Genomic DNA, 23,840 nt, shown 5'->3' with positions numbered 1-23,840 from the left:
ATCAACAGTTGGACAGGCATAATATAAACATGCAGATAAATGACTCTTTGTTTCCGAATCCATAAAACATCTTCTTTCGCTGGAAAACTCAAGAGTATTCAAGGATTGATCATTTCAAATTAAGATGAGATCGATCGAACTGTTGTGTACATTATCTTACTTTTCAACTCAAGGAATAATTTTTTTATAAATAATGTATTTTTGTAGTATAAGTTATTAATTTCTTAATCTTAATTTGAATATCATATATACAAAAAACTATTCCAAATGAAGACTGTTTAGTCATCCAAATGTATCAATAAAATGAATAGTTCGTTATAAATCTTTTATTCAAATAATTCTTTTTGTTTAGATGATGTTCAAATAAAAATTAAGAAACTAAATGATCACAATATAAAATTTGTAGAATATGTGCATTCCTCATAGGTGGAACGCAAGGATTATCCATTCTTTTACGTACGTAGACAACTGTTGGGTACATGAAACGTGCTTTCTTTTAAATTACAGACCATGACTTGGACTTTAAACTAGGACTTTCAAAGCCAATTTTGTTTACAAATTTTAACCCTTTACTATTCTCATTCTTGTACCAGCAAGAAGAATGTGTAACTACTATACTTTGAAGGGTGTCCAAACCTTCGAAAAAACCACCCCAATGGAATCCTTTCACAATCTTTAGGAATAGCCAACTTGAGAACCTAGCTATTTTGATGCCTTCTTAATTAGAGTGGAAAGACAATTTCAAAAAACCACTGGGTTTACCAATTCAATACTAAAACTCTAACAAGAAGAAAAAATCAAGATTAAATTCTTCATCCTTATCGCTTACTACTTATGTAAAGAATAGTGGTCATAAATTTCTGTTTTTTTGTTGGCTCAAGTAATTTTCTACTGTTTGAACAAATCTCTATTGCTAATCTTCCGTATTCAACTTCAAAAGTTATGCCTTCAACATTGGGACATACATCATATAAACATGCAGATAAATGGCTCTTTGTTTCCTAATGCAGTTAACATTTTCTTTTGCAGTAAAACTCAAGGGTAACTCAAGGATTGATCATTGCAAATTAAAATGAGATTGATCGTACAGTTGTCTACATTATCTTACTTTTCAACTCAAGGAATAATTTGTTTTTATAAATAATGTATTTTCATATATATAGTATAAGTTATTGATTTTTTATTCTGAATTTGAATATCATATATGCAAAAAACTGTTCATATTGAAGGCTATGTAGTTATCCAAATATGTCAATAAAATGAATAGTTCATTATAAATCTTTTACTTAGTATCAACACTATCGATTGGGTTCATATATTTAAATGACTAAACGATCTCAACTTCAAATAATTATTTTTGTTTAGATGATCTTCAAATAAAGATTAAGGAAATGAAGTATCACAATATAAAATTTGAAGAGTATGTGCATTCCTCCTAGGTTTATCCATTCTTTTACGTGCGTACGCAACTTTTGGGTACATGAAACGTGCTTTCTTTTAAACTACAGACCATGACTTGGTCTTTAAACTAGGGCTTTCAAAGTCAATTTTGTTTACAATTTTTAACCCTTTACTATTCTCATGACTTGGTCTTTAAACTAGGGCTTTCAAAGTCAATTTTGTTTACAATTTTTAACCCTTTACTATTCTCATGAGCTAGTACGTAGACACCATATCCCTTCCTCCCTTTCTCTATATAAACCCCATGCAATATTCCAGGAGGAGATAACTTAATTATCTCGATCGATATCAAAACTCCCAAGTTATGGCAATGAAATATTCACGATCTTTGCTCTTTGGTGTGCTGCTACTCATTGGCTTTGCATTGACAAATAGCAAAGCAACTAATACAGATCCACCTGTTCATTGCGAATTTCTCAATCGCAGCAGTTTTGAACCAGGGTTTATATTTGGCACAGGTTCCGCTGCTTACCAGGTCTGTATATATATGTATTTTACACACACACACACACACATTTATATATTTCTTTTGGGATTATTTACCATATTTTTGGTGTATTTTATACATGCAGTTAGCATCCATGCATGAATTATAATGTTGACATCTTCCTTGCGTGTGTAGTAGTACTCTTACGTATATGCATGTGTGTATATTTCAGTATGAAGGTGCAGTAAAAGAAGATGGAAGAGGCCCAAGCATATGGGATACCTTCACCCACAAACATCCAGGTCTGTGATTTAATCAATTGATAATATGAAAACTTTAGCTACTTCATTTCAAAAGGAGTATAAATAGCACCTCATTCTTTTCTTCATGAGGACAAGTAAACTCCAACCTCTCTAATAACCATGCACTTTGTTGGGAGACGAATAGTACGTGGTCATGTGATATGTACAATATATGTATATACATCATCAGTGCGCACGCATATAAAAGTACTTTGCACATGATATGGATTTCACCATTATGTTTTTGAATGACTACAGAAAAAATCGCTGATGGCAGTAACGGAGACGTCGCTATAGATCAATATCACCGCTATAAGGTCTAAAACTTCATAACTTTGTCTCTTGACCCTTTATACTTGAAGGGCACATGTTAACATATTAAATTGGAGCCTCTATAAAAATAAAATAAAAAGGACAATATATAATGAGATCCTCAATATTTAATTTTAAACTTTTGTCATTTTAGGAAGATGTGGGGATTATGAAGGATATGGAGTTGGATGCTTACAGATTATCTATTTCATGGTCCAGATTATTACCAAGTAAGTTGCTCCACATCCTCATATTTGGTTGGGACCAATGTCAATATTGTGCATAAGAATTATTTTTCCTACAAGAAAATTATTCTCTTTATATACATTTAACTAAAGTAATGTGATCGAGTTATCTACTGGTTAACCCTTTTTTTTTCTTGTTCTTTTTTTTCTTATTAGATGGAACATTAAGTGGTGGCGTTAACAGAAAAGGAATTGATTATTACAACAATCTCATCAATGAACTCCTACGCAATGGTTAATCATCCTACCTTAAACAATTATTACATGAATTTTTAGAACATCATTCAATTAGACTTTTAATTTGATTTTACTGATCATGTACTACAGGTTTAAAGCCGTTTGTAACACTCTTTCATTGGGATGTTCCCCAAGCTTTAGAAGATGAATATGGTGGTTTCTTAAGCCCTCGTATTGTGTAAGTGAACAACATTTATTTTCTCATTGATAATTTGATAAAATACATACTGATGTACGTAACATAAATTTGTATCTACAGCGATCATTTTAAAGACTATGCAGAACTTTGTTATAAGGAATTTGGTGATCGAGTCAAGCATTGGTTCACGGTAAATGAGCCATATACTTTTAGTAGCATGGGTTATGCTGTTGGGACTCTAGCACCGGGACGCTGCTCTTCTTGGCAAAATCTAAACTGCACCGGTGGAGATTCAGCCATTGAACCATACTTGGTGACACACCACATTCTTCTTGCTCATGGAGCAGCTGTAGAATTGTACAAGAATAGATATCAGGTTCAATAACAGTTTCTTTCGTTTTATTTATTTATTTTTTTTTTTTCTTTGGGTCAGCATATTGGCTCCTAATTGAGAATTCTATATGAATCATTATTATTGAGTTGTAATACAAGAGGGAATACTCTCAGTAGTAAGATAATCTAAAGGTTGTATCTTTTTCCATAACTCCTATTTATTCAACCAAAATTCATATTTTTGGGCAGGCATCTCAGAAAGGCTTGATAGGAATAACATTGGTGACATACTGGTTTGAGCCTGCTTCGGAGTCAAAGCAAGATAAAGATGCTGCCTTACGATCTTTGGATTTTATGTTTGGATGGCAAGTGTCTTAATAAATTATATATAAACTCAATTACATGTTTACTTATGACTTGTAACGTTGATACAACCTAGCTAGCATTACTCTTTATATATAATGCTATAATTAGGCTAATATTTGGAAATTTCATGTTTTGTAGGTTTTTGGATCCGTTAACAAGTGGTGACTATCCACACACCATGCGATCAATTGTTGGAAATAGATTGCCAAAATTCACAAAAGAACAATCCAAGTTGCTAAACGGATCGTTTGATTTTCTTGGAATAAATTATTATACTGCTAGATACGCAATTAGTACACCTAAGAACAATTCACTACAGGCAAGCTTCGTAACAGACCCTCAAGCTGATCTTACAAGTGAGTGCGAAAGGAAACTTACTTTCAATAGCTTAAGTTCTTTGTTCTTCTTGACCTAGTTTGACTTCTTAATTACATTAATTATATTCTAATATTTACACCAATTGTATTCTAATGTTTGTAAATATTGTGGCAGCTGAGCATAATGGAGTACTTATTGGTCCACAGGTATACATCAAATTTTTCATTTTGAGCTATTTGCATTTGGAGGATTAGTTTTTTACCCCAACATTTACGTATTATCTTGAAATGGTGTTGCAGACTGCTTCAGATTGGTTATATGTATATCCAAAAGGAATTCACGATCTTGTGCTCTACACAAAGGAAAAATATAATGATCCACTCATTTATATTACTGAGAATGGTATGTCATACATACTTTTAAGCCTTGATTAAATGCAATAGTTTCACATATTTATAATGGTGTAAAATGAAACTACCCGTTTTTTTTTTTTTTTTTTTTTTTTTTTTTAGACGAAAAATCTAAATTTAATTTTTTGTGTATTAATATGTACGTAGGTGTATCAGAGTTGAATAATCCAGAACTATCAATTGACGAGGCTCTTCATGATACCAATAGAATTGACTACCACTACCGTCACCTGTGTTACCTTCAAGCGGCGATCAAGTAAGTAGTTATTAACAAATTAATTAAGGCTATATACTGCCTAGCCTTCTTAAGTTATTGGTATTTAATCATTATATTGACCTAATCCATTTGAACATTTGTGTATTTGTGTGCAGAAATGGTGCGAAAGTGAAGGGATACTTTCCATGGACATTGTTGGATGACTTTGAATGGGATTCTGGATACACCGTCCGATTTGGTTTAAACTACGTGGATTATAATGACGGGCTAAAAAGACACCCAAAACTCTCAGCACATTGGTTCAAAAATTTGCTTAAGAAGAATTGAAGGAATTAAAAGAAATTTATTGTTGATTATAAACATTTAAGTGGATAATTGTCCTTTTTATGTATTTGTATTTCAATTCCTTCCGCATTTTGTATTTCCTTTCAATAATGTAAGTATTCTTTGAGATTCAATAATTCAATAAAAAGCTATAAGAGCTGTGAATGCTACAGTAAGACCTCTCTATACAAAGGAATAACTTATTTATAGCTGTAAACAGTTTTGGTCCTAGTTTGGGTTGAGGAATAAATAGCACATTGTAATAAGTTATTATTTTCTTGGTCCTATTGTAAAGAAACTCGCCTCGACATAGTAGTAATTGTTAATAAGTACAATAATAAACAAGGCCACAAAAAAAATTTAAAAAAAAAATTCAAAAAAAAAAAAAAAAAGAACAAGTTTTAGATGGACTAAAACATTTCTATACTATTGTTTGGGATGGTTTTCTTTTTTTTTTCTTTTTTTTTTTTTCTTTTTTTTTTTTTAGGTTTTTTTTTGGAGTTGATACCACACCTTGGAGCTTTTGGGTACGTATGTAAAACCTTGTTAATATCTTCTTGTTGAAGTCAAAATATTTCTAGCTCCTCAGGATTATCTTCGTCCCCTTCTTGCCTAATTGTATTAGTGATTATTTTTTCAATTAAAGCGTGCTCAACTTTTTGCACAACTTAACACAAATGTTTTCAATTAGCTGGCTTTGCATATGACCTTGGGTGACATGACAAATTTGACAGAAGAAAACAAAAAGTATACGTTGGAACTAGTCGAAGATTAGATTGTACGTATTTGTCAAATTTACTTATAAGAATTAAAGAGTTTTAAAACTTTTGCTATATATTACAAACATCTATTTTTTATTCTTTGTTGAACATAAGGATGCTAATAGATTTTAATATATTCCGCCTGTTTAACACAGTTTTAAAATTCACGGCATCGCGCGGGCTTAATTGCTTGTAAGAAACTATTTACAAATGTTGATGCACAAAATCAGTGAGACTTTGGAACGACGTAAAGTGTCGAGTTTGTAACCATCGCAATGTTGCTCCATCACCTAGTGAGGATAATATGTAAAGAGATGGAGGTAGAGAAGCAACACAAGATGTACGTGGTTCACCTTAAATGGGGCTACATCCACGAGGGTGGAGGAGTCCTCATTATTAGTGAAGATTTTACACAAGACATAAGTTTAAGCATAATCATCATTAATGAGTTCTAATGACGAGTTTATGCACAATAATGACATTAGAAATTAATTGTTCGAGAACGGTCTCCTTGTATAGTTGATGAGGGTATTTGGCTCCCATCCAAGATTGATGTGGGACTCTAGGAGTTTTATTTTTAGGTTGACGCTTGTCGTGTTGTGATTGGTCTCTTGATTGGAGAAAAACTCATGTGCTTCGGCAAGGGTGCCTCCACATGAAGTCTACGGTGGGTCCTTGAAGGTATGAGGTTAACCGGTGCTTAGTAGTTTCGAGGGTGGTGAACTACGGAACAAACAGTGGCCCCCCAAGTTCACGAGTAAGGAAAGCTTCTCGGTTGGAGACTTGCAAAACCCAAATTGGTGAGTACTCATGAAACTTTCGAGTACTAAAGTGTATTAGCATATATTAGAAGTCCACCAAATCTCCTATCGATGAGGATTACCGAAGGAGGTGTCTTATGTTTCCCGAGCCAATGAAGAAAAAAGACTTTAAAAATTCTTTCCTCTTTTTTTTGGATGTAGCCCAAGTACATATATTTTTTTTTTCTTAAGCCCAATTCCTTCTTTCTTGTTTTGTTGAGAAAAGAAAATCTGATTGAAGTTTTTTCATTTGTGTATATAACTTGAGTGGTTGAAGCTTTTTCCTTTGGACAAATGGCTTGAAGGGTTGATGTTTTTTCCTTTGGGCACATAGCTTGAGTGGTTGAAACTATTTCCTTTAGACACATAGCTTCAGTGGCTGAAGCTTTTTCTTCTGGGCACATAGCTTGGCTGAAGTTTTTTCCTTTAGACACGTAGTTTGAGTGGTTGAAGCTTTTTCCTTTAGGCGCATAGCTTGATGGCTAAAGTTTTTTCCTTTGGATACATACCTTGAGTGGTTGAAGCTTTTTCCCTTAAGCACATAGCTTCAGTGGTTGAAGCTTTTTTCTGTGGACGCTTAGGTTGAAAGGTAGAAGTTTTTTCAAGCTTCAACCACTCCATGTATTGATTTTTCTTTGCACAGTCTTGATCAAGAGTGTGCGAAGCAATTTTTTGTTGGGTCATTCTCATGTTGTTGATGAGTTAGAGAATTGGCAGAGTATGATTTTTTTTTCTTGGACATTAGTGTGCATTTCCCACCGAAGTTTCCATTTACCATTGTTGGCAAGTAAAGTTAAGATATAATACTTGCATGTTGTCATGGTGGCTATATAGGTTATTGAAGTTTGCAACTTCGAAGTTCTTGTAAATGTTGGAGTAGAAAATGCCTGAGGTTTTTAGAAAGCCTATAAATGAGTTTCCTTCAAACCATATCCATGGCAACCCAACTAATTTATTGAAGCTACAATGTTTGACCTCCTTGTACAGTTGAAGGAGATGTTAATAATGCTTCGTATTGCATGGTGCAAATTAAGCCACTGAAGAGTTGAAGCCTATGTGTTGCTTAAAGCCTTCTGGAAGCTATACAAATTGATTGATCTCCTAAATGTGTTATTCCCCCTACGTAATGCCTTTATATATAATAATAAGGTTGGAAAGAAATCATTCTCCTCCAAGGAATACAAGTCCTAATAGGGAAGAATAACAACAATAAAAGCTAATCAATGATTTACACAATCACACTTAAATAAGAAGTTTATAACACTCCACCTCGAGTGTGTAAATACTCAAGTAAATTCGGCATCATGTGTTGTTGAGGAAGTCGACTCGTCGTCACTGATTCTAGGAACACGGTAGTCTCAATAAGTCTCACTAAAAATCCTAAGGCTATGGTAAAAATCCGAGTAAGGACAAAATAGTTAAAGAAAAATTTATGAGCAATGAAAAGTCAAATGAAATGTCTACAGGACGTCATCAGGGATATAACCAACCCAAGATGAAAGCCTCATCAAAACCTCGTCAGGTAGCAAAACCCCAGTGGAAAAAATGTTTCTAATCGTAGGGAAAAATAGTACATTAAGATCAAGAAAGTATACTTCAGGATACTCCCTTGAGTTTGACATAGTTCCAAAGGGAACTAACAATGTTACAACTCAGAATGTTTACACATACCAATCCTTGAACAAGCTTCTGAAACGTCGCCTTCGGTAGTGATTTAGTGAAGAGGTGAGCCCGATGGTCTTATGAACGAATTTGCATGACTTCAATCTTCTAATGCTCTTGTTGTTGATGTGAGAAGAAAAACTTCGACGCAATGTGCTTGGTGTTGTCTCCTTTGATGTAGCCCTTCTTGAGCATTAAATGCATGCTGCGTTGTCTTCATAGATCATCGTCGGGAAGTGAACGGCGGGGAAAAGATCGCAGGAGCTTCAAATATCACCCACAGCCGCTAGCATCCAGAAATATTCTTGAGTTGTTCAATGCATGCTGCGTTGTCTTCATAGATCGTGTACGGCGAGAATTTCTGCATTGTTGGACGAAGTAGCAACTAAGGTCTGTTTAGTTGACCTCTAATAGATTGCGGTGATTTTAATGGTAAAGACATAACAATTCCAATTGAAGTTTCATCTCCAAATAGATATCCACCATGGCTGATCAAACTTCCTCTGCAATTGAACAGATTGTACAACCTAATATCCCAAGTTTATGCTTTTGGCAAAGACCCATGAATTTGAAATTGCTTTGTGTAGGTGATTCACCATATTTCTGTCCAATTTAACTACACTAAGGTCTCTCTTTATTCTGGTTTCGTATGGAGGCTAACCCTGAAAAATGGGAGAGGAAATATGCAGCTTTCTTTTGTTTTTTTTCTTTTCCTTGTCGGTTCAGTATTGCATAGACATGTGATCTATGAAATAAACATGTGCTGAAGGCTTCTCCAATTCCAACAAGTGACATGCACTACACTTAAATCAAAAGAAAATGAATGTAGGCCACAAGTATATTATAAACCCAAATAGGTAGACACTTAAATCATAATAGACCACTAGGTTTAATTAAAAATAAGGAATTATAACATGATATTTTTCCTCCACCTCATTAATATAACTATAAAAGCACAACACTATGTAATTCCTTTCGTCTAAGTCCAAAATATCACAAGAAAATGTAGCTTTCGCGAGAAAATAAATAGTAAAATATGCGTTCATCATTACGCTATTTCTTAATGCTTCCATCCCTCCTTGGTCGTGATTTCGATCTTCCTCTTCATCATCATCAATATTGCTCTCTTCACTATAGTCTTCGGGTCATCAAAATGCCTATCACGTTCAGAATGCCTCCTTTTGTAGTTATGAAGAGTCATTGTAGCAATGACAATATTCACTTGCTTATTGAACAGACAATCAAGCATATCCCTCAAAATTGCCCCCTTTTTTCATACTCTAAACGTACGCTCAATTACGCTTCTAAGAGAAAAAGGTCTATGGTTGAATACCTCTTTATGCCCCATTGGTTGGCCACTCCTATAAAAATATGAAAGATGATGTCTTTTACCTTTATGCCCCATGGGGTGGTATTAAATTCCGAATCCATAGGTTTGATAATATATATTGCCATCTAACATACAATATCCAACATAACACCAAAATATCTACTAACGGTCTCAGAAGAGTGTTGAAATTGCTCTTAGCTATTCTTTTTTTTTTTTTTTTTTTTTTTCCTTCTTCTGTACTATGTCCTAACATATGCAAGAACATTGATAATATCACTTTCTCCTTAAACCTTTCAAACTATAGTTAGCTTGCAATACTTTCATTAACCGAATGTTACCTGTTGAAAAAATTCATACATGGAGTCTTATGCACATATTTTAGATATTATGCTTCAATAGCTCGAGTACAAGCGCATGCTAATATGTCAAACTCTTCCTCATCATTATCTAGAATGTCCATATTCAAGCGCACCTGCAAGTTAACAAATAAAACTTAACAATATTCAAGCACCTTGCCAATTAACTGTTGTACCAATATTGTAAACAAAGTATCTAAAAATTAACTCATAATTCAAAATAACATTCAAGAAAGGTGTCAAACAAATTCTAAGACATAATCCTAAAATCTGACTAAGAGTGTACAAATCCAGGATGTTTTGTAAAACTACAACTCCCTCATTGGTTGATGAACTCATAATTCAGCCAAGTAAGTTGCACACTAGGATCTTTCATGATAGAGAACATCTCTCTCTTCTCTTGATTAAAAAACAAACGAGTTGCAAACAGTTGCAAATAGCCACAACGGGCTAGTACGCTCACAATCGGTAACGGTTCAACAACCTGCACAACTTCAGGAATACTAGTGCCTATCACCAATTGCCTCATACTGCTCTTACCCTCTATTGCACCAACAAGGCGGTCAATTTGACCATACAATTTTGCAGCACCGCCAACCTTTTTCCTTTTCCTATCAAACTTACTTGTTCTCAATTCACCTTGGTCAGCTCTTTTGTTTTTTCCTTTCTTAGCACCTTTTCTCATAGATTCGGTAGTGCACTATCCCCATCATCTGATCCAATAGATTCATTTTGTATATTAACATTTCCTGTTGAGTCATCCCTACTATTTGGTAGTAGCGCACCAAATGAAGGTGCCCAAGCATTTGCACCAGTAGCAACGTCGTTTGAGAGCATCCTATCCAACTTTTCCTCAAACTCAGGAGTGATGCCTTTCTGCAATCTTCCATATTCAGGATTTATCTACAAATAAAAAAGAATGTTGTTATTATGTAGTTTATGATTACTATAACTAGAATAACATCATAACTGATACAAAGTGCACATATTTGAATCTTATTATTCCACCATTCATCAAAGGCATCCACTGTTCCCTTGCTTGGATTCCACTCTAGGTCAGTTTCTTTCCCAATTAGTTTTTTGCACAACTACCAATCCTTTTTTAGTCTATCTCACTTATTTTTCAATTGCGCTTTACTATAAGAATTTCATGTTTCTTTCCTAAAGTTTTCTATCAAATTTGCCGATCTTTCTTTGTTAAAGTGAGGGCCAAGACGACGTCCGACCTCAACATCCTTGATGCACAACTCACTGAATACGGATATATTATGATCATTGCATGTACCATGTGGAGCTCTTGCTGAAGTTCCCACCTTTTTTGCCATCATTATATATATAATATTAAAGGAAAACTAATGAAAAGGGCTTGAAAACTTTGAATTTTAATGATAGAGCAAAACAAGACACAAAGTTCAATGGAGACCACAACAACATCAAAAGCTATATGATGTATATAGATCTGGAATGGAGACCACAACAAGTCACGCAATAAAGCAAAACAAACCACAACATCATCAAGACTTACATACTATTGATTTGATGATCAAGGCATTTATGAAGTACCTCAAAGAGTCATTTCATAAGTTGTAAAGTGGAGAGCGGGAGAATAAAAAAGAGTACAACTCATGAAACATCAATTCAAAAATATTAAGAAACCGACATGGTCCATGTATAATGGTAAAGCAATGCCAGAAGTTGTTTGAACCAAAACGGATAAGAATCATGTATGTATGTCAACCATACCTGTGCACTATGGTCTGCCAATCACTTCCGCGGGTGTTATTTGGTTTCCAACCAATCATTTCCCTCTCATTTCAGTAAACCTTATCTGCTACCCTACCTTCGGTTTCCATTTCCATCATTATCTCTGAAAGTTCATCAGCCTCCTGCTTATTTCCCCTTTACCTAATCCATCAATTACTGGCAGGAATGACGGTGGATCAAATCCATATCCTTTATTCTTCATTGCATGAAGGATGCTAGCAGCATCCTCTAACTTTTCATCCTTGCAAAGTCTGTCAATGAGATCATTATAGTTAAAATTCCCCAGATAAAAATACCTGTCCAATGCAATTTCAAATAGCTCTTTAGCACTCCATATTTCCCCTCCAGCGAGCAACTCATTAAACATCAAACTATACAAGGCTTCCTTGTGGCCACACACTTAAAGCAATGTTGAATACCTCATGCACGGCTCCAAAATCACATCCCTTAGCGAAAGCTTCAATCAATATTCTGAGGGAAGATATATTCGGGGATATGCCTTTCTGCAGCATTTATAAGTGGCATCTCTGACTCTCTCTCCTTCACAGAGACTTTTCATCATGTTATTATAAGTGAATACATCAGGAGGAACTCCTCTTTCTCTCATCTCATCCATCAGTCCGTATATTTCAAAATTTTGCTTTTTCCTCCCTAATCCCAGGATTAGTGAATTATAAGTTTGAATACTCATGTTGCAACCATTTTTCTCCATGTCCTTCAACACCCGAAATGCAGATGATATCTTTCCTTGTTCACAAAAACTTCGTATAAACATATCATAAATCACTGAATCAGGGTGCAAGCTTTTCCCCAACATCTCCATGAACTTCTTCTTCGCTTCATCAAGCCTCCCAGCCTTGCATAACCCACCAATTATGGTTGAATACGTTATCAAATCAGGGATGCAATTCTTCCCATTATTACTATCGCCAACCAGGCCAAAAAATGAGTTCCCTATGTTTCCAAGAGCCACACTTCCATGAGTCCACATCCCACTCACAATTTCCATTGCTTTGTCCAATTTCGCATCATTGCATAGACCATCAATTACAATATTGCAGGTCACAGTATCTAAGCCATAACCTCTCTCATTCATCTTTTTCAGAAGCTCCTCTGCTTCTGATGTCCTTCCCTCCTTCCAAAGGCTCTGCAGCAAAGTGTTTCAAGTATGAGTATTTGGGAAGCAATTATTCGTCATCATCTCACGCAGAATATTGTTGGCCTCAAATACCTTACCTTTACTGCAGAAACCGTGAAGTAAAGTACTGTACGTCACCGTATCTGGGGAAATATTATTTCTTTCCATTAGACTCATCACCGTTCTTGCATCACGGAGTATCCCGGTTTTGCATAACCCATTTATCACAATGATGTAAGAGTAAATACTGGGTTCTATGCCTTCATCTACCATCTCTTGAAGAACCGATCATGCCTCTAAGAGCTTCCCGTTCCTGACCAGACCCAACAACCATATGTTATAACTCCCTAAATTAATAAAATCACCAGCCCTTTCCATAGATTTGATCAATGCCTCTGCTTCCCCTAACATCCCATCCTTGCAACGTCAAATTATATGTTACAACATTAGGTTGAGACAGCCCCAACTCTTGATCATCTATATGCATATCTCTAAATATTCTAGAAGCTTCAAGGATTTTCCCAGCACTACAGAGAGTCGAAATCCTAGAATTGAAAGTAACGGCATCCGGAAACAATCCATCCTCTCTACCAACTTCTCAGCCTCATCAGTCCTGCCTTGTTTGCAGAAGCTAGAAATCAAAGTATTGTACATAACCTTGTTCGGAAAAACGTCAGAACTCCTCACCTCATTCAAAACTTTCAAACCTCTGCCAGCAAGCCTAGCTCTACAATACCCACAAATCACAATTCCGACACTGTACTCATTCGGCAGACAACCTTTGCGACGTATTTTATCAAACATGTCGCGGGCATCATCCAAACGATCCGATTCACACAAGGCCCATATCAAAAGATTAAAGGTATATGTTTCCGGCTTAACCCTGGAGACGATCATGTCCTTATACAGCCACAACACGAAATCTACATGATTCTCCCTGAGAGAAGACTCGAGGAGCAAATTATACAAATACACAGAGGGGGGCTCTTCAGGGAACCGGCTGCAGAGGGATTTAAAATGGGCAACGGCCTTATAGGGGAAGTTCGACTTGGCCAGGGTTTGCACGAGCGAAAGGAGGCAAGGGCGAAGGGTTTGGAGGGGCTGCGAGTGGAGGAGGAGCTGGTGAAGGCTGTCGATTTCGCGGTGCATTTTGGAGTGGATGAGGATACGGGCAATGACGGGGAGGGAGCGGAGGCGGAGATCGGAGGAGGGCGAGGAGGATGAGGATGTGGGGGAGGAGAGAATGCGCTTGAAGAGGTGCCATGCTAGCTTGGGATTGTTGGCGTTGTTGAACAAAGCCTTGGTGAGTGACGTTGTTGGGTCCATGTTTTGGCGGGACTAACTGTTAAATATTTTTTTGTTCCTTTTTATTTTATTTTATTTATTATTTAACAAGTGTCGTTTTTAAGAAATGAGATCATAGAAGGAGGATTCTTTACCTTCCTATTCTCATCCCTTTTCATCTCTGTCTCTTACACATTATTTTTTTGTCTTATTATCTCTATAAAAAAAATCAATGTAAGATGTTGACGTGGCTTAACCATGACTATTTAAATAAGAAGGCATAGAAGGGTATAGAGATTATGAGGGTAGAGAATCTTCCTCCGAGATCATAACCTCCTCTACCAAAATGAAGACATGAGCTAATAGGTGGCATGACATGGCTGCTAATGTATGGGAAGTGTTATTGACACTTCAAAAATCTTATTTTACGCTCCTCACAAGTGTATTTTTCTTTCTAAATATAAAAAGTTTGAAATGTAGGATGAGAATTTTGAAGTGCCTATAACAATTCCCTAATAGATTAGCAAAATGGATATTTTTTTTCCTTCATTTTTCTAATAAATAGTAGAAGTTAATCGTGTATCAATTAACCGGTGAATTGACATGAATACGGCTAATATAAATAGATCAACCAGTGAATTGACACAAATACGGCGTATATAAATGGGTCAACCAAACAGTCATGTATGCGACATTAGACCTACTTTTATTTAGCAGTTGAAAGGGTGTCCGTTGTGCTCATAACTTTGGACCTGCTTCACTTCCTCTTATTGTCAACCCTAATCCGTTTAATTACGTCTCACTTGGGTCCGCCCTGCCCACATGGTGCAGCAACTTAGCCCTGCTTGAGGGACGACGGTACGACGTTGACAATGCTCTAATTGCTACAACATTGCGTTTTAAGGTAATTTCCACATCATTGAGGATTCGAAGGTTTTGCTGCCAGGGGTCACTGGAGCTTCTACTTCCCATGCGCGTCGTCAAGCCAATGAAATTGTTCACCGCCTTGCTCGTTTTCCCCAAGCGACTGCACTTGGTTCGAGGAATCACTGGATATTATTATTGATGTATTGTTGTCGGATAGTAGTTCTTTGATATAGCAGGAGCTTCTCCTGTTTCTCTGTAATTGCTACTATTCTCTGAACACTTAAATCAATGAAATACCATATCGTTGCTAAAAAAAAAAAAAAAAAAAAAAAAAAAAAAAAAAAATGTACTTACTTAAATCTGTAAACAAACTACCATCAAAAGATGGAAGGTATATATGCGTGAGACTACACGATCTTTGATACACCCACACAAAAAGCCTGCAATGTTGCATGTCTTTGCTACGTCATGTGCCACAAACGTGAGACACCAGTTACATATGTGCAAAGTTTATTTCCACCCGTACAAATCGCAGTCCATATTAAGCATACACGTGGTTCAGGTAACATTCCTCTTACTTAATGCACAATGTACCCACAAAAAGAGAATCATAATGGTTGAATATTACAGATGAGGACATTATACGATTTCTTTACAAGATTTTTGTTGTGAAATTATAAAGTAAATAAAATATAATATTTACGAAGTTCGAGAAATGTGTCTACGTACTCGCGGCAGCAATAGTATTTTATTTCATTATCTGAAATAATAGGAGTATAAAATAATTCTTACTATTTCCTCTTATTCTCTAGCCTAGCTCATTGGTATTCTCCATATGTTTCTCTTCTTTGTGTGTTGTGTTTTTTTTTTTTTTTTACTCTGAAATCATTGATCTTTTATCATATTGTTGACATTTGTTTGTTACGTCATCAATATTTAAGTTTTATGTCATTGATATATAATTTTTTTTCAATTCAGCAATGGTATCTGATTTTTACCATTGCTAAATGATACAAAAATTACCCTGTTAGAATGAGTCACCATTCTATATATATGTCACAAAAATTACCTTTTTTTTGTTTTTTTTCCTTTGTCAAGTTAGGTTGTTACCTATCTCTCAACCGTATAGGAACAATGTTATAAGGAGACTTCCGATGGCATTTGAATGCCCCTTATACGCACAACTAAGTGATTTGTGTGAAAAAAACTGTATTTCATTCCAAAAAAGTCATCATGCATCGTCCACATTTTCGCATTAGAGTTCATACGAAAACAAGTCCCGTATACCGTCCTAAGTCTTTCGTTTCCCGAAAACTAATGGTAGAAAAGCAAAGATGTAGCGTAGGGTATCGCATAGGGTTCTTCCGGAAGTTTTTTCAATTTTCGACACTGAACCTACACCATCAATCCCAGTCACCACGAGCAACTGACTAACGAACTTTGTTCGATTAAGTCGAAATCTCGAGCATCGAATGCGTATTTCGATGAGAAGGTGAAACGGATTTGGAGTGGGAATTATCAACACCAGCAACAAATCTACATGCCTTGTTACCAACATGCACTAAGCTGTAACCAGCCACAACACTCACCCTTCTTTCCTTCACCAGCCTTCTCATACTCGCTGCATCAATCCACAGCCCGTTCGCCGCATAAATACTCGACGCCAGTAAGTACCCGGCTGAGTTTTCAGGCTCCAATTCAGGAACACGAGAGGCAGCTTCTAAACCAACTTCGCTGTTCCTAAAACTTCTACAAGCACTCAATAATGCACCCCAAGCATTACTTGTTCCGGAGGCCATCAAACTTTCCGGGCCTTTTCTTATAAATTCCATTGCTGTTACAAGCTTTCCTGCTCAACTCAACATGTCAACTACACAAGTGTAATGTTCCAATCTTCGTTCAACTCCATGATTTTGAACCATTGAAGCGAACAAGGAAAGGCCCTCTTCGACTAAACCTCCATGGCTACACGCAGATAGCAGAGAAAGAATGGTCACTGCATTTGGTTTCAAACCATACATATTCATTTCTGCAAGCAAAGATAGCGCTCTTCATTTTTGCAAGCAAAGATAGTGCTTCATGGCCAAGACCATTCATTCCATACGCAGCTATCATGGCACTCAACGACACAATGTTTTTTTTTTCCACAAATTTGTCCAAATGCCTTTCTTGATTCTCCTATTGCCCCACATTTCTGAGTACATGTCAACAATTGCAGTTCCGATGGCTTCTTGTGCTGCTAAACCTCTTCTAATAGCAATTCCATGAGCCCAATTCAACTGAAGCTGAACAAGCGTCAAAAACATTTATGATGGCGATCTATTGGGCTTCTGATCTTGTCCCTGCACATCATCTAATTGAAGACTGCAATTGCTTCATCAGGTCTGCCACAACTGGCAAAACCTCCAATCGTATCGCTCCACGAAACCACCTCTCCTTTCTTCATCCCTCTGAAAAGTTTCCGTGCAAGTTCAACATCGTTGCACTTCGCATAAGAATCCATGAGAGAATTTAGGAGCAATTCGTTTGATTTGTATCCCGATCTGATTGTTATGCAGTGCACCGACTTGCAATGAATCAAGCCCAAATGTCAGATGTTTGAAGAACATTCACAAGAGTCACTTTGTCCGCGTCAATTCCTCCCTTCCCCATAGAGAAAAAACAGAGACGGGGCCTCCAAATGCTTCTCGTTGAACACAAATCCAGATAAAATAGAATTCCACGAGACCTATTCCTTCGCGGCATTGCCTCGAAAACTTTAAGTGCAGAATCTGCATCACTGCACTTGGTATACATATCGATCAAAGAGTTTCCAACAAACATATCACGATCTAGACCTCTACAGATTACCAACCCATGGACCGCCATTCCCATGGTCAAGCCCTTCAAATTAGTGCATGCCTTAAGAACACTGACCATTGTAACACCATCCGGTCTAATGCCAAGCTCAGATACCATCTTTCGGAACATCCGTATCCCAATTCGAGCTTCCTCACAACACTCAAAGCCACCAATCATCACACTCCAAGAGACAACATCTCACTCACGCATTTCATCAAAAAAGTTCCGTGCGCTGTCCATGTCACCTTCTTCTGCATACAGACTCAACAAAGAGTTCTGAACCAAAGATACAAAGCAAAACCCGCCTCGAATCACATAACCATGCACCGCCAGCCCCTTGCACTTAGCTCCGAGGCAGCGACAAGCTTGGATTACAAGCACCAAAGTAGAGTTATTAGGCTGAAATTGAAACCCATCAGCAGAAGCCCCAGCATTGTTCAACCACTACAACCCTTGTGCCAAATCACCCTCATCAAGGCACCCACAAACCACAATATTCCAAGAAACTTCATCTCCGCTCCTCATGCCGTTGAAAAAGGACATACAGCCTTGGCAAGAACGACGTTCTGTGGAATATATGACTCATGCTCCAAAACACACAATGCAGAACCCAATTCCCCTGCTTTGACGTAAAAATCCATGGCGGAGTTCGCCACGGAAGTGCAGGATTCAAAACCGGTCTTGATCAAGCTTCTATGCACCAGCTTTCAATGAGCGTAGCGGTCATCATCACGTGATGTTATGATATGATTAATATTTTATGAACGTAAAGTATTAAATATTAATAATATAATTATATATATATATATATGTTCTATAATATTAGTGAATTAGTAACAGCGATCCTGTGTTCAATTTCCCCTCCCCCAATCTCATTTGTATCAACAGAAAAATGTGAAAAAAAAAATGACTATTTACGTTCAGCAGCCAGCATAGAAACAACAGAAAAGAGAACTACCATAACCATCAACGAGCATATGATAAAAAGTGTATTTCTTAATATGATTTTCGGCAATTTTTCACACTCGAGACTATGGATTAGATTTTGGAAGCTGTTAATAGCACTCCCAAATAATAAGTACGGTTTCCAATCTGCAAAAATATCTTCTCTTCCTAGACTACAATGGCAACGCCTCCGAACGAAATAAAGAATTTCGAATTTCCATTTCTTCTTCCGACGACGAATATTACAAGAGCGTGTGTGTGTGGTGGGGGGAGGGTAGGTTTTTATTCACTGATTCTACAAAGTCGAAGGTAAGGGTTATCAAACATTACATATTTTGACCAGTATGCCTTGTATTTTGAAATAGCCAGATCCAACCATGGCTTGTAGTTTCCGTTGTAATGGATCACAGCTGCATTCTTTATCGCTGTTTGGTTGAGGGCTGGGTCATAGCCGAGTCCCAACGCATGCCAACCCCGATCCAGCGGATAGGTCAGGTTGTAAAAAGTTATAAGTCCTGGTGGCAATGTCCCAAGTTTCCAAAGAGTTCTATCTTCATTCTGCAAAACAGTTCTTCCATCAGTTACAGTTTCTTAATTGGGAATATCTTAAGAACTTGAGAATGAAAAATGGAAAATAATGGGAAGAACGGAAAAGGTGATGAATTTTACCATGTCTTGCCAACGATGATATATTCCAGTGATGTTTCGCTTCCTCCACTCCTTCAAGTCGAAGATATTCATGCCGTACGCCCAGCCACAAGCATGGGGATCGAAGTTCGCAGAGATTAATGGATTTGAGAAGTTGAGATATTTATCATACCGATGGAAGCTCTCTTTACAGGTCTCTACTGCACCATTTACATTCCCGTGAAGATCAACAGACCAAAGAGGTGTCAAATCCTTCTGAATGACAATATCATCATCCAGAAATAGAATCTTATCCAGCTTCGGGTAAACATCCGGAAGATAGAATCTCAGATGATTCAGCAGGGACAAATATTTTGGATTCCGATATTTGAGATGGTCAGAACCAATAGAGAGGGAAGAAGGATCATTTGCCTTGAAATAATATTCTTGAAGTCTGGCAGATTCAAGCTGACGGAGAACAGAACACGAAGAAGAATTCAGCCACTTGAAATCATCAATGTTTTCAACCTGGACTGTTGCTCCTCCTGCAGGAGGGTTGACAATAAACCACATTCTCATAGCAGCATAATTTAGTTTGTCAGTGACTACATGAAAAACATGCTTGTTGGGTTCCTTCGCATGCACTACGGTAGAATTAACAACCACTGATGTTGCTAAAACATTATCAGAAAATATGGCATAGTGGTAGAGAGAAGGATCCTCAAGCTTTTCTTTGTTTGCATCCTCTCTATTATGATAACCCAACAAGAAATAGTCAGATGTAAGTTGTAGAGGAAGGCAATGTAATGGTTTAGGGACTATTTTTGCAGCAAGCTGAATCAAGAATGCACTCTTTTTCTTCAAATCATTTACTTTCTCTTCAGTTGACTGAAGCATGGCTCTTAACTTCCTTTCCACAGTGAGGCAGTCATATAGTTTGTCCTTTGCCGCGGAGAGAACACGGCCCATTGCTTTTGCTCGATTAAATGCACTGGTAAAAGAAAAAAGAAATGAAATTAAAACTCTGCATGAAAAATCAAAACTGACCCTGGTAAGCTTGCAAGCAGTTAAGGAATAGAAAAACCTTGAATGAAGCTCAAGGTCTGAACTTGCTTCTCCAATAGCATGCTGACTGAGTTTAAAGTGTTTCATGAGAGAATTAAAAAGATCGGTTTCATTCTTAGACTTGGCAATGTTTGCGTAAGCTTTGGCCATTATGATCTGGTCCTGCATAAGTTTCAAGGTTGAATCAGAATTTGGGCTTTCATAATCACTCCTCCATATGCTGTACTTTCCCTTGACTAGGGGGTCAAAGTCATTTGATCGTTCAATTGCTGCTGCAGCCATCTGGTTATTAGCTTCTGTATCTTTTCCTATCAACTCTGCGGTCCGAAGATTCCTCCTTTCTTGCCGCATTACCTAATGGGCCAGGAAAACGTTCAGAATTCAAACCCAACTGAACAAAATGAATAGAGTGAAGTAAAACAAGAAGCATTTGACAATTCACCCGACGCTTGAGCTTCACTGGGCTCATTGATGATAGGCGAGGATATGGGAGTTCACCTTCTCCAGATTGATGATCATCTGTAGGATGCTGAGTCTTTTCTTCAAATATCATTCCAGATTGAGATGAATCCTCCACCATCTGGAAAGTAGCATTAACTAAGTTAATTTCCTATCATGTTTCTATCACAACTCCAATCCAGTTCAACTAAGAGCCTGTGACAAATAGATACGTAGAAGTTGTGAAATTTCAATCTATGCGACCCTCATTTCCTTCAGCTATGATTAGAAACTGAATATTCAATACCTGAAAACTCTTTGGATGTTCCTGCTTTCCATCAATAGGATTTTCCAAGACCCAGGAAGCAGATAGGTCCCCCATTCTAACCCTACCACTTTGCACAGCTCCAAGATTGTTGCTGTATGTTGCAATTATGTCAATATTCTGTTCAGGATGGGATAAAAGACATAAGTACCAATGGCATATACTCCAAACATAAAGAAAAAGTACCCGTTATCAATTACCTTTTCATCTGGAACAGTGCTGGCTCCAATAACGGAAGATGCACCCTCTCCCTGCTCAGCCAGCATATAGTAAAGATTTGGCAATATGAGATGTTTACATAGCCACTTCAATTGACGATAAAGATAAACATATGAATGAAGGGTTTGTGGGTGTCAGTCACAGATCATATCACTTCAGCGATCAATCTACTCTACTCTACCAATCATATGAATTCTACCAGTCATTCTATATCACTTCAGCGATCAATCTATCTCTCATATATCAACCCAGTAAGGTAACTTAAACGATTGTAGATCAAATAAAATTCCTCTGGAAATATCCTTCCGTGTAATGTATTTTCCTAGATCATCAAGAAAATGACAAAGGATAACTTTTCTCATAAAATAAATATCTAGTAATCTATATAACTAATTCCGAGAAGCTATGCAGAAACTATAATTCCCAACTTAGGTTCCATTTCGTTGTCCTTTTCTAAATGGCCCCAAATGTTTCCAAACTAAGAACTCTCTCAACAAATAAAAAATATAACACAACTGGATGCAAGGCCATGAAAGCAAAACGAACATAGGCGACTAAACATGTGTGTTTCCTACAGGCTGGTACAACTAAACTAGCATCACCACAAATGCATAGTTACTAAATTAACATTAAATGAGGAAAGACGGGATACAAACCTTGCTATCTCGACATTGCTCGCAGTCACATAGCGATCGGTATTTACTGATATCTCTTTGTCTGAATTAAAATCACTAACAATAATTAAAACAATAAGAGAAAAAAAATTGAAACAAAAACAACAGAAGCAATTCCGTAAAACCAAGAACAAAGCGGGACATACCGCGTTGTAGCATCAGATACATCTGCTCCAACTAGGTCACAGTGGAAGGCAACCTGAATTAATTGATTCATCAAAAGCAGAACTTAATACCGAATCTGAAATAAATTGATGCATAACCAGAAACTGCTCATATAAGTGAATGATCCAACGGTATAACACTAATCACTAAACCGAGATTAGCACTAATCATTCAATCAGAGAATACAGCAGAATCTGAGCTATCGGTCTCGACTAATACAATTAGATGAATAATTAGCGGATTATATGCATAATAAAGAGGGATCTGCGACTGGAAGTTATGGAAATCGATCCGCCATAGAAACAAAAAAACCCTAGAAAATCACAGAGAGAGTAAACTTGTTACCAATGAGATGCAGAGGATAAGCAGAGAAGCGAAGCTAGCCGACGTTCTCGGAAGAACTTCCATTGCCGATGTACAGACAGAGAGACAGATGGACAGAAAGAGAGAGATCGTCGCCTCTATTTCTGAATTCCCATTCACTCGACGACATGCCGTCCTGCTCCTTTTTTAATTTGATGTTTTCGCCGATTTACCCTTTTAGTTTTTAAATATTTTTTAGGCAATTATACCTCTTAATTTTAATTTTTATATTCGTCACGTGTATAGTTCCTGAGCTATAATTTGAGTTAGATATTTAAATTTATAGGCATAAACAAACTTAGTGGTTCAAACATAGGGCGTTTGAATACAGATGCCTAATTTTTAAAATTTTGAGATTAAATATTTATGTCTTTTAAAGTTTTGATTAAACATTTTTCTAGAATTTAGGTATGACATGTAGCCTTTTTTATAATGTAAAATTACCCAACTTGCCATTATATAAATATACTTTTTAATTCCTAAATAATACACCAAACTCTTAAAATCTTGTAGATAAATATTGTAGAATTTAATTTCAATAAAAAGTCTTTCAAAGTACACATGAACGTGACTTGCCATTATATTTAATATACCTTTTAATTCTTAAATACTATATATAAACTCCTAAAATCTTGTAGATAAATATTGTAGTATTCAATTTCAATAAAAAGTCTTTCAAATGACACATGAAACGTATATTTCTTCTTGGTACATATTCGATACGTTACTTAATATATCTTCTTGGTACATATTTGGTATGTTTGTATTCTTTTTTGTATGCATTTGGTACGTTTATATATCTTTATGGTACGTTTATATTTATTTTAAAAAAAATTGGTACATATATTTCTTCATATACGTATTTGGTACGTTATTTTTATATATCTTCTTGGTACGTATTTTGTACGTTTGTATTTCTTTTTCGTATGTATTTGGTAAATTTATATATTTTTGGTATGTTTATATTTATTTAAAAAAAACATATTTGGTATGTTACATTATATATCTTCTTGGTACGTATTTGATACGTTTATATATATTATCGGTACGTTTATATTTATTTTCAACAAAACAAAAAAAAGATCAAAGAATAAACTGAAAGATACAATGAAGAACAGATTTTTG

General features: G+C 36.4%; 2 protein-coding genes and 2 pseudogenes across 5 annotated transcripts; 1 reads left to right on the top strand and 3 right to left on the bottom strand.

Annotated features, from left to right (window-relative positions):
- Positions 1-1,733: 1,733 nt before the first annotated feature.
- LOC137726012 (beta-glucosidase 12-like) lies at positions 1,734-5,267 on the top strand. The gene is made up of 13 exons (XM_068464862.2): positions 1,734-1,936; positions 2,121-2,190; positions 2,449-2,507; positions 2,657-2,732; positions 2,904-2,981; positions 3,075-3,162; positions 3,244-3,499; positions 3,706-3,821; positions 3,961-4,178; positions 4,315-4,346; positions 4,440-4,542; positions 4,698-4,806; positions 4,923-5,267. Exons 1-13 carry the CDS (start codon positions 1,766-1,768, stop codon positions 5,092-5,094), a joined length of 1,548 nt encoding a protein of 515 aa, XP_068320963.1. The 5' UTR covers positions 1,734-1,765; the 3' UTR covers positions 5,095-5,267.
- A 5,187-nt stretch (positions 5,268-10,454) lies between these two features.
- On the bottom strand, positions 10,455-14,319 carry LOC137722486 (pentatricopeptide repeat-containing protein At2g17140 pseudogene; annotated as a pseudogene). Its single transcript, XR_015962798.1, has 2 exons — positions 11,744-14,319; positions 10,455-10,903 (listed from the first exon to the last, which is right to left on the bottom strand). The product of XR_015962798.1 is annotated as a pentatricopeptide repeat-containing protein At2g17140 pseudogene (transcript).
- Positions 14,320-16,405: 2,086 nt separating this feature from the next.
- LOC137724849 (pentatricopeptide repeat-containing protein At2g17210 pseudogene) lies at positions 16,406-18,567 on the bottom strand (annotated as a pseudogene).
- A 472-nt stretch (positions 18,568-19,039) lies between these two features.
- LOC137725264 (putative galacturonosyltransferase 3) lies at positions 19,040-22,894 on the bottom strand. 3 transcript variants are annotated; one of them, XM_068463892.2, is made up of 9 exons: positions 22,698-22,894; positions 22,334-22,386; positions 22,170-22,230; positions 21,495-21,545; positions 21,277-21,414; positions 20,974-21,111; positions 20,551-20,885; positions 19,509-20,457; positions 19,040-19,397 (listed from the first exon to the last, which is right to left on the bottom strand). In XM_068463892.2, exons 1-9 carry the CDS (start codon positions 22,758-22,760, stop codon positions 19,122-19,124), a joined length of 2,064 nt encoding a protein of 687 aa, XP_068319993.1. In that variant the 5' UTR covers positions 22,761-22,894; the 3' UTR covers positions 19,040-19,121. The 3 variants fall into 3 exon arrangements, with proteins under 3 accessions (XP_068319993.1, XP_068319994.1, XP_068319995.1); XM_068463893.2 differs by having other exon boundaries at positions 21,277-21,388; positions 22,698-22,837; XM_068463894.2 differs by lacking the exons at positions 21,495-21,545; positions 22,170-22,230; positions 22,334-22,386; positions 22,698-22,894 and having other exon boundaries at positions 20,974-21,185; positions 21,277-21,380.
- Positions 22,895-23,840: the final 946 nt, after the last annotated feature.

The sequence above is a fragment of the Pyrus communis genome, chromosome 5 (assembly GCF_041283825.1).
Source record: "Pyrus communis isolate YQ-2024b chromosome 5, ASM4128382v1, whole genome shotgun sequence".
Classification (NCBI taxonomy): Eukaryota; Viridiplantae; Streptophyta; class Magnoliopsida; order Rosales; family Rosaceae; genus Pyrus; species Pyrus communis.
Note: the sequence above shows the minus strand (reverse complement) of the source record. Positions and strands in the feature narration are given on the sequence as shown.

Excerpts from the sequence above, each read along its gene's own strand:
- LOC137726012 (XM_068464862.2), top strand. The coding sequence starts at position 1,766 with ATGGCAATGAAATATTCACGATCTTTGCTCTTTGGTGTGCTGCTACTC. Across the intron at positions 1,937-2,120 it reads CAGGTTCCGCTGCTTACCAG|TATGAAGGTGCAGTAAAAGA; the intron begins GTCTGTATATAT and ends TGTATATTTCAG. Across the intron at positions 4,347-4,439 it reads GAGTACTTATTGGTCCACAG|ACTGCTTCAGATTGGTTATA; the intron begins GTATACATCAAA and ends ATGGTGTTGCAG.
- LOC137725264 (XM_068463892.2), bottom strand. The coding sequence starts at position 22,760 with ATGGAAGTTCTTCCGAGAACGTCGGCTAGCTTCGCTTCTCTGCTTATC. Across the intron at positions 21,112-21,276 it reads AACATCCAAAGAGTTTTCAG|ATGGTGGAGGATTCATCTCA; the intron begins GTATTGAATATT and ends GCTACTTTCCAG. Across the intron at positions 19,398-19,508 it reads ATCATCGTTGGCAAGACATG|AATGAAGATAGAACTCTTTG; the intron begins GTAAAATTCATC and ends ACTGTTTTGCAG.